Raw genomic sequence first — 10,502 nt, 5'->3', positions numbered from 1 at the left:
CCATGGGTTTCTTTTAAATCAGCTGCAGTGTGATGTTTCAGCCACATGAGGGCGCCGTTGAACACATAAACCACAGTAACACTCTACTCCACTAACAAAGGCTGTTTTTAACCTAATGTAGAAGAAACGGCTCAACATGTAGGTGTAAAATTAGACACCATTAATTATTATTATTATTATTTACTCTCTCCAGTAATGTTGAGGTTTCTCCAGTGACTGTCTCAGCTTTATGTCGACTGTTCAGGCTTCAGGTTGTGAAAACAAGTAGTGAATTTTAGAGAAAATTACTTTCAGGTCTTACTGTCACACCAACCCCCTTTTCCTGCTCAATACATTAGTAGCCGAGATGTTTTTTAGGCTTCAGTACTCATAAATATATGACAGCCGGCAGCAGTGATTCAATGATTCAAGCAGAGTTTAGTGTTGTTTTCAGTCTATCTATCTATCTATCTATCTATCTATCTATCTATCTATCTATCTATCTATCTATCTATCTATCTATCTATCTATCTATCTATCTATCTATCTATCTATCTATCTATCGATGAATCGTTGCAGTTATGAAATGATGAATTGATAAAATAATCATTAGTTAAAACAGAAACAGAACTTTTCTTTCCGTCTCTTTGATCTCCAGGTTTTGTACCGACTTAAAGACAAAGTTCAGGCTTCTGACAGACAGCTGAAAGCTCCGCCTCCTGACCTCCACCTGACCCCGACCATCCCCCCAGACTCTGCCCAGAGGTCAAAGGGCACCAAGGTCTGCAGCAACCTAACATCAAAAACTACTTCTGCCTTTTTGTTCTTCTTTTATTTACACGTATAAACATGATTGTGCGACTCACGATCGATTCCTTGTGTTTATCTCCAGGTTCTGATAGGAAGCATGGTCCAAGCTGAGCTCCCTCCAGCTGTAGCCACGCCCATCCTCCAGCAGCAGCCAATCACAGCCTGCCGCCGCCTCGTGCCACCTGTCGTCCCTCTGCACAGGTAAGTCCTCTGCACTCAGGATGCTTTGGTGTAATTATACTTTTTTTTGTACAGTGGGTTTTACATCTGCATTAAAATATCCACACATGATGGAGAAGACACGATTTGTTCAGGACATAGACTGTATATAAGAAATGGACGTAACATCCGTGACGTCACCCATTGGTTTGTGGACTGCTGCTCGGAGGCCAATAGTATCGATCTGAGCAGCGCCATCTTGAAAATTTCAGGTGCATGCTGGGAAAAATAAAAACATGGATTCTACTTATATGGGCATCAGGAGGAGCATGAGGCGCCCTCCTGAACCTGTGAACCAATCAACCTGTCAATCACCACGTAGCCACGCCCTAATGCATACCCTGCTTTATCGTCACATATAAAATCAGGGAGGCCAAAATGTCCCAAATGAACATCATACTGCATTGAAGAAGGCTTTAAACTAGCGATTGAGACCATAAACACATTTTGAAAACGTTTACTGAGGTTAGAAATCAAGTGAGAAGTTGGTGAATTCTCCATTGACTTGTATAGAGACGGAAGTCCTTTTGACACCAAAACGGTCGCCCCCTGGTGGCCTTTTGATAGAATGCAGTTTTAAGTCACTTCCGCGTTGACCTCATTTCAGAGGACCGGAGATCCCTGCCTGGTTCAGGATGACTTCGCCTCGTTCAAAGTGAATAATTAACATTAAGAAAGATTATTACACATGTTTCCATTCAATTAAATTAACAGAATTTAAATTGCTCTAAATAATCACTTTTTAATTTTAATTTTATTTTTTTATTAGACAATATTTTAGTTGTATTTTCAGGGTTTATACTTGCAGCAAACAATCAGAAACAGATGTGAGAAACTTTGTGCACCTCAGACATTGTCATAGGCTAATTTTGGAGACACATTTCAGAATTAAGACCAGTTACTCATGGATGGCTTGTCCATTTAGGGACAAAAGCCATGCCCCCCATTTGGGAAAAAGTCAATTTGGGTCAATGGTTATAGTTAGGGTTAGATTAAATATCCAGGAAATGAATTTAAGTCTATGTAATGTCCCTAGAAGTGACTGTGGTCTATATTATTTTGCAATTTTTATTTAACACTATTTAACACCAGTGGATGCTGCTCAGTTGTCATGGAGATTAACGGGAGCAAACTTCCTGTTATTCTCATCATTCTCAGGACGAAAAGTTGTGTGATTCTGTTAAAATCGAGTAAGTCAGTTAATTGATTTACTATGAATGTAATTATTCTCTTCCTAGCTCCGCCCCCGCCCCTGTCGTCAACGGCAACAACCAAATCCTCCAGGCCAACGTTGCCCCGGCGACGGCCAGTAACGAGCTGAAGCCCTGCCCCTCGCCTTTCAGGATGAAACCTACTGCAGGACTTCAAGAGAGGTAAGAAAGTGTTATTAGTTAGTTGATGTACCTCGTTAAAGTTAGTTACATCATAGTTTGCTTACTCAGAGGAGAACGGGACCATAAACTGGATCCTGTATAAAATAACTTTTAATAGGTAATTGGAGCCTAAAGTGTCAGGTAGGAACAGAAGAAGTCTTCCTCTCTTATGTGCTGCTCATTCAGGATTTAGAAGAAGAAAAAACCAAGTGCAGAAATCACAGTGTGTAGTTCAGGGTGTCTGGGAGTGTGAAGCCAAGCCTGGTCATCACTATGTTTAATATGAGCCTTTAAATATGGAGGGAAACACACTTAATGACCTGAACAAGCACTCAGACTGTCCACCATGAACGAAAAGAATAGTGTGTGTGTGTGTGTGTGTGTGTGTGTGTGTGTGTGTGTGTGTGTGTCTGTGTGTGTCTTTGTGTGTCTGTGTGTGTGTGTGTGTGTGTCTGTGTGTGTGTGTGTTTAGACTGCCGTAACCTCTCTAACCTGTGATTGTTGGAGTGGTCAGGTGTTGAGCTGCGTACGTGCCGACGAGAAACCTTTAAACAGAGGTGTGTGTGTGTGTGTGTGTGTGTGTGTGTGTGTGTGCGCGTGAGTGCCTGTGCGTTCTTATCTTCTAGTTCAGAGCACTATAGATGAGGAGACTTCCTACATAAATAAAGTATAGTGTGTGTGTGTGTCTGTGTCTGTGTGTGTCTGTGTCTGTGTCTGTGTTATATACTGTGTGTGTGTGTGTGTGTGTGTGTGTGTGTGTGTGTGTGTGTGTGCGTGTGTGTGTGTGTGTGTGTGTTCAGTGTTCAGTTTACATGAAGGTCAGGTAAATATACATTAGAGCAGCAGCCTGAATATTCCTCAGATTAATCTCAATCTTCCCTTTAAGGACCTTTCACCATGTTGTTGCATGTCGTAGCTCATTTCCTACAATTCACACACACTTGACATCACTTCTGAAAGCTTTCCAAAGTATACCATCAGGTTTTAAATGGACTTCCTACCTTTCAGACGGCCGTCGTTCTCCTCCATTCATTTCAGTCCACGGTTAGTTTACATTAGGTCTGCCTGCAGCCTCGGAGGTTCAGTCACGTCTACAGGGAAGTCACACAGAAGATGAAAAGTTACTCTATAACTCTGAAATAACGACTTAAGTAAGAAAAGGGACAAATGTGATGTATGAATCAAAGTTTTGACTCTTTAAAGCACAATATACTTTGTTTTTTCGGTGAGGTTTGTTCTTAAAAACTCTCCAAACATCACAAACTTAAATAAAGTAAATCTCTAGTTTCAGCCTGATGAACGTCACCTGCTTCATCATTAGCATCATCAACGCCCCGAAAATATCCATACGGGCCGAACTGTTCTGTTCTCAAGAATTTGAGTTTTTTTCTGTCTGAAATCAGGTGACACATTTCTCAGTAATCATATAAGAGGAGCTGAAATAATTTGAAACTATTAATCTCCATCCAGAACAGCACTATCTCATGATTTTGTAATTTTTCTTCTTATTAGAACTACTGCTATATTTATCCTGCTCATGACATTTGAACACTTTAAAGAGCTGCTTGTCTAATAGATGAAGATAAGAAGCTACTTCCTGTATTTTAAAAGTCTTGGATTAATTTAGGTGAAATACAGAAACACAGTATCTTTAAGATAACTATATAACTATAACTAATATCTAAGATAACTTCCTCATCTTCTATGATTTGTCCACAACCCAAAAATATTCAGTTTACTGTCATAGACGGCTGAAGAAACCAGGAGATATTCACATTTTAGAAGCTGGAACCAGAGATTGTTCTTAATAAATGACTAAGATCAGTTCATTTGTTACCTGACTACTCTGCAATGAATCTTCTGCCTATCGTTGCAGCTTTATAACAAAGTATCTGTGACTTCATAGATAATAAATGAGCTTTAAACATGTTTTCAGTGTCAGAAATGTTGGCAAAAAAAAGGCAGAATGTGAAAAGTGGTGACTGGATAACAGACTGAAGACATTTCTGAAACGCCTCCGATGGACATTTGAAATGTGACAAATGTAACACAACTGGAACATAACATAACCCCATCCAGTTGTTATAAGAGGTCAGCTAAATGTTAAATGGACTGCATTAATAGCGCACTTATAGAGTCACACACTCACACACACACACACACACACACACACACACACACACACACTGAGGAGGGATTTGGGCTTCCCTGTCTTACCGTACAGACTTGGACTTGCTTTGATATGCAGACTGGAGGAGCTGGAGATCTGAGGTTTGGACTGTTGGTGCAAAAAGTGTCCAAAACAAGCAGCTTGGAGTGTTTCACCCTCATGTCAAGAGCTTGATGCTTAACATTAGGTTTAATCAAACAATGCAGGCAGAATAAACTCTATTAATAGGTGAAGAAACAATCACCTCATTTTTCAGGATCGGTGAACTTGCTTTCTGTGCAGCTGCTGTTCCTTTAAGAGCTTCATTTCCTAAGTTTCCCTCGTAAGCAGTTTCATAGCTGAAAAGAAAACATCTTTATCTGAACCTCGGCTCAGCGTGGAGCACTTTAGCCTTTATCTGCTGCTCGTAACTCTTCCGCTGACTTACACATTCAAAGCTCGGAGGCCATTTTGTTCTGGTTACATCAGCGTTCAGAGCGAGGGCGTTAAAACGTGCCGAGAACACTGTGTTTCTCAAGGTAAGGAAAGGAAGGAAGATTTCAGGCTCGGAGTGAGAACAGGATGTTTTTCTTGGTGTCTGTGTCTCTCATGTATGTGTGTGTACGTTGTCCACTCTGGACGGCAGCCAATAGGCAATCAGACGACTAGGAAGTAGCAGCATCCTGGAGAGGAAGCTGGCCGACACGTAGCCAGACGAGGAGAGGCCACCAGTACACACCCATCAAAGCACATCTTGTCTTCTCTTCTGATTATTCTTCTCACACCTCAAGGGTTAGGGTTAGGCAAGGCTGATTCCTCTTTTACACTAAAATCACTTCCAAGTGTTTCAGGCCAAGTTAAATGTTGCTCCAGCAGCAACAGATCTGCTCTGGACATCTCTTCTCCTGTGTTCCCCTCTGAGAAAAACATCTGAAACCCAACGGGGAGAAATAAACATTATAAATTCTGTGGTTTCATGTTGTTTTTTACATTTATGCAGCACCAGTTCAGCATCTATTTAAGTAGAGTCTTTATTTCCATACATAGAATCAAATCTTGTGTAAAGTCATCGACAACGCAGACGATCACACTGACACAGACTCACTCAACAACCCACTTTAGCTTCTTGTCTTGCCCCTCAGCTTGTTGAACGAGCTCCACACAAACACTCACCAGGGGAAATATAAAGTAGATATGAGAAAAAACAGAATTTAACCTAACATATAAATGCATCCAGAGATGTTTAGTGACTGTTCGTCCCTCTGTTCTCCTGCAGACGAGGCTCTAATGTCTCTCTGGTGTTGGACATGTCCGCTCTGGGGTCCGTGGAGCCTCTCAGCGTTGCCGTGGTAACCCCGAGGGAAGCAGCGGCCAGGGAGTACCTGCTGTCTGCCGGACGGCCACTCACACGGCAGCAGCTCCGTGACCTCATCAACAACACGCACAAGCTGCACGCTGAGTTTGCCGTAAGTAACGAGACATAAATGAACTGCATCAGTCACTAAGTATCATCTGACCCAAAGGTCATAGGTTCATATCTGTCCCATCAGGTGCTGGAGAGAATTAGTTTCACTGATTTTGCAGAAAGCATCACCTGTTCTAATTCTGTTTCTATCTCATCCAACCCCTCAGGCTTTAAATTAGATATCAGTGATAATACTCAGTAACTAACAGAGTTGTTAAGTTGAACGAACTCTTTCAGTCACGGAGGATTCAAGAAGTAAAAGTCACATTATTTCTTTCCCATAGACAAAGTTTTGTCACATTTATTACATTTCTTTTAACATGAACCTCTCCTGTTTAAATCATTAGTCCAAAAGATGAAGAACTGTGTTAGAAAATATCTGGTTCTTTGATAAAAAGTGAAAGCTTGTTGACATAAAAACCTCCAGTTACTTAAGTAAAACTACCAATACAGCAATTTAAAAATACTCCATTACAAGTAAAAGTACTGCAGTATTATGAGCGATGTAGTATGCAGTATTACAGTAAAAGTACTGCAGTATTATGAGCGATGTAGTATGCAGTATTACAGTAAAAGTACTGCAGTATTATGAGTGATGTAGTATGCAGTATTACAGTAAAAGTACTGTAGTATTATGAGTGATGTAGTATGCAGTATTACAGTAAAAGTACTGCAGTATTATGAGCGATGTAGTATGCAGTATTTCAGTAAAAGTACTGCAGTATTATAGTGATGTAGTATGCAGTATTACAGTAAAAGTACTGCAGTATTATGAGTGATGTAGTATGCAGTATTACAGTATAAAGTACTGCAGTATTATGAGCGATGTAGTATGCAGTATTTCAGTAAAAGTACTGCAGTATTATGAGTGATGTAGTATGCAGTATTACAGTAAAGTACTGCAGTATTATGAGTGATGTAGTATGCAGTATTACAGTAAAGTACTGCAGTATTATGAGTGATGTAGTATGTAGTATTACAGTAAAAGTACTGCAGTATTATAGTGATGTAGTATCCAGTATTACAGTAAAAGTACTGCAGTATTATGATTGATGTAGTATGTAGTATTACAGTAAAAGTACTGCAGTATTATGAGTGATGTAGTATGCAGTATTACAGTAAAAGTACTGCAGTATTATAGTGATGTAGTATGCAGTATTACAGTAAAAGTACTGCAGTATTATGAGTGATGTAGTATGCAGTATTACAGTAAAGTAGTGGTTTGGTCCTCTGACTGATATATTATTATTATGACATCATTAGATTATTAATAGTGAAGCATCAGTGTTAGAGCAGCATGTTACTGTTGTAGCTGCTGGAGGTGGAGCTAGTTTACACTACTTTATATACAGTTAGCTAGTTTAGTCCAGTGGTTCCCAACCTAGGGGTGGGGCCCCTCCAAAGGGTCAGCAGATAAATGTGAGGGGTGGTGAGATGATTAATGGGAGAGGAAAGAAGAACAAACTAAGTTCTGATAAACAAATGTGTTTTCAGTTTTTGGACTTTTTCTCTAATCTTTGATTTTTGCTGAAATATTGGATCATTTGAACATTTATTGAAATGAAAGCATGTGAGAAGTTTAGAGGGAAAAATCACTATTTGGTGGAGCTGTTAACAACTCATAGACATCTGAAATGTGAGCCGACTACACACTGCTTTTCTCCCATCTCAGGAAATACCCATGAATTTCACTGATCCCAAGGAGCTGGATATCCCGAACCATGGACCCAAAAACAGATACAAAACCATACTGCCCAGTGAGTAACAACACACACACACACACACACACACACACACACACACACACACACACACACACACACACACACACACACACACACACACTTTTACATAGGTTACTTTTCAGACTGCCTAACTCTAACCCTCACCACAACATTGATCACTCTTTTTTTTCACCAACTGGGAACACGACATTTGTCCCCATTTAACTGGTCTGAACTTTCCTGAAAGTAGGCTATGTCAGACACACACACACACACACACACACACACACACACACACACACACACACACACACACACACACACACACACACACACACACCTTGAAACAATACACTTTCCTCAGAGCACAGTTTGTTCTCACACTGTAAGCCAAACACTGAGCCTGATTAAGACCTTATATAAGACACACACACACACACACACACAGACACACACACACATTCACTGATAGTTATTGGTCTACATACATGTTTTGGAGAGGGGGGGCGGGGTTATCAATACAACAGTTGAGTCGGGGGTGTTCCTTCCTTCCTTCCTTCCGGCCAATCAAGAGAAAGGAATGCTCACCTACAGCTGCTGTCAGTCATTCTCCATCCTGTGTTCCTGATTCGTTATTGTCTCTCCTGAAGTATTCAGGACCGCAGTCGAGACAATGACACAACCGAGTGCTGACCCAGTCAAAGCCGAGGGTGAAGGCGCCTTCAGATGGTGACAGTGTGCGCTTTGTCTGTGTCAGTCTATGTGAGATTGGTCAAATACAATCTCAGTTCCCCTCTGCAGCCTTGCATAAACTTTGGATTAAACCAGCTCATTACATGTAAAACCCAGCAAATTGTACTCTAGATGTCTTGAAGTACGTTCAAATGTGTGTTCTGCTCACATATTTTGGGTTAAATGGCCCAAACGATGACCACAATAACGGATAAATTCTAATTCTGCCGATGGTCCATTTTGGAAATCTATCTCGGAAGAAAATTGACTCTTTCTGTCCCGCCAACCACACAAGATGTCTGACCAATGAACTGAATACAAGCTGCCACCATGTGAAACCAAATCGAATCATAAGTAACAACAAAGCAGCAACTCACCACTGACTCGGGCCGAAGCAACAGGTGTGAAAACATCTTTTAAGTGATTATGAAACCAAAATTAAGTTCAAAAGGTGAAATCAAGTCTTAAAAATGGGTATAAACACGTCTAAAAGGGGCCTCGAAGTCTAAAACACTTAATCACTTTAATACTTAGCCTGAAATGGTCATGAGACGAAGCTGAGATTAAGTTTGATAAGGGCATGAAACCAAGTTTAAAATGGGCTCAATACTCCTTTAAAACAGGGCAATGGTCAAAGTTGGGATCACCTCAAAGTCTAAACTAAGCTCCACAATTCAAAGACTGAATCTGAAATTTAAACAACAGCAAGTCAAGAAGATGGGGGTAAAAGAGGCTGTACAGTGTGTGCAGCTTCTGTATATGAACCATGAGCAGCCAGGCAGCAGATATTAGATCTAAAACCCTTCTGTCTTGTCTCCTAGATCCTCATTCCAGAGTGATCCTGAAGTCGAAGAGCTGCAACGACCTGCTGAGCTCCTACATCAACGCCAACTACATACGGGTGGGTATCAACACGTTTGGATTTGGACAAGGCAGCGGTTGTGATTAAGTGTATCGGGGAAATTCAGTTACTATATGTAGCGTGTTCCTGTGTAATGTAAGCTTATCATGACATTTATTTATCACATCTGTAAAGCTTGGGAAGAAAACACTTGTCCCATTGACGTTATCCCAATACATATCTGGAATGTCAAGGGTTTTTTTAGCTGGAAACCCCTCCACGAAAATACATTTACACACACACACACACACACACACACACACACACACACACACACACACACACACACACACACACACACACAGTGAAAGTATACTCCTGCAGAGGGTTGTAATGTCGCTCTCAGACTCTGACAACAATAGTCTTTCTTCCTGTCAGGAAACTGTTTTAACTGTCAGACCACAGGAGATTCTTCATCCTACATACAGTCCAGTACATAAAATGCGCCACTTTTAGTTCTGTCGTCATGTATGTGCAATGTAGTCAATAACATCTACCACACAAAACACAGTGAGCATTAAGACAATACAGGGAGAAACATTATAAGTTAATATTATAGGTATGAAGCTGATCTGGTCTAAACTGTCCTGTTAGAAATGCAATCAAACACGTATGAGAACCGTTTATAAACATGTTACTTTACATTTCTCTATTTAGCATTTATAAGCTGTATGTAATGTAGTAATAAGCAGACACACATTTTAAGTGTTTACATTGTCAACAATTCTACAAGGACTTTTTTTTATCATTCATTCATTTTCTTAACCACTTATCCTCCAGAGGGTTGTGGAGGAGCTGGAGCCAATCTCCAATTTTACCATTGCATTTTTATATTTATATATATTTTATATTATTGCATCTGTGTTTTACTATATTGTCATTCATTATGTGCTTATACAGCAGCAGCACACACTGACTAATACATGTAGTTATAGGAATGTGTAACAGCTACCTTTTAAAATGATTTAATATTGTTATTTATTATGTTTTTATCAGGCACTTAATTGCACTTTATTATAGTATAACACTGCAGCTGCTTTATTATCTTTTAAATTGTTCTTCCATTAGTGATGTTTAGTTATTTCTTTTGAAATCTGGTCCTGAGGAGCTCAATTTCTTTCCCTCCATTAGATTAATAAAGATCATTCAT

General features: G+C 40.0%; 1 protein-coding gene across 1 annotated transcript in view; it reads left to right on the top strand.

The window, feature by feature from the left end:
- The window catches only part of ptprr (protein tyrosine phosphatase receptor type R), a 76,287-nt gene that overhangs the window by 60,078 nt on the left and 5,707 nt on the right, over positions 1 to 10,502 (top strand). Inside the window, exons 7-12 of the mRNA XM_062443448.1 lie at positions 638 to 760; positions 872 to 990; positions 2,247 to 2,381; positions 5,807 to 5,996; positions 7,668 to 7,752; positions 9,273 to 9,352. Of these exons, the coding sequence (XP_062299432.1) occupies positions 638 to 760; positions 872 to 990; positions 2,247 to 2,381; positions 5,807 to 5,996; positions 7,668 to 7,752; positions 9,273 to 9,352 (732 nt within the window). The remainder of the gene's footprint in view (positions 1 to 637; positions 761 to 871; positions 991 to 2,246; positions 2,382 to 5,806; positions 5,997 to 7,667; positions 7,753 to 9,272; positions 9,353 to 10,502) is intronic.

This window comes from Scomber scombrus, chromosome 22 (assembly GCF_963691925.1).
Source record: "Scomber scombrus chromosome 22, fScoSco1.1, whole genome shotgun sequence".
NCBI lineage: Eukaryota > Metazoa > Chordata > Actinopteri > Scombriformes > Scombridae > Scomber > Scomber scombrus.
Note: the sequence above shows the minus strand (reverse complement) of the source record. Positions and strands in the feature narration are given on the sequence as shown.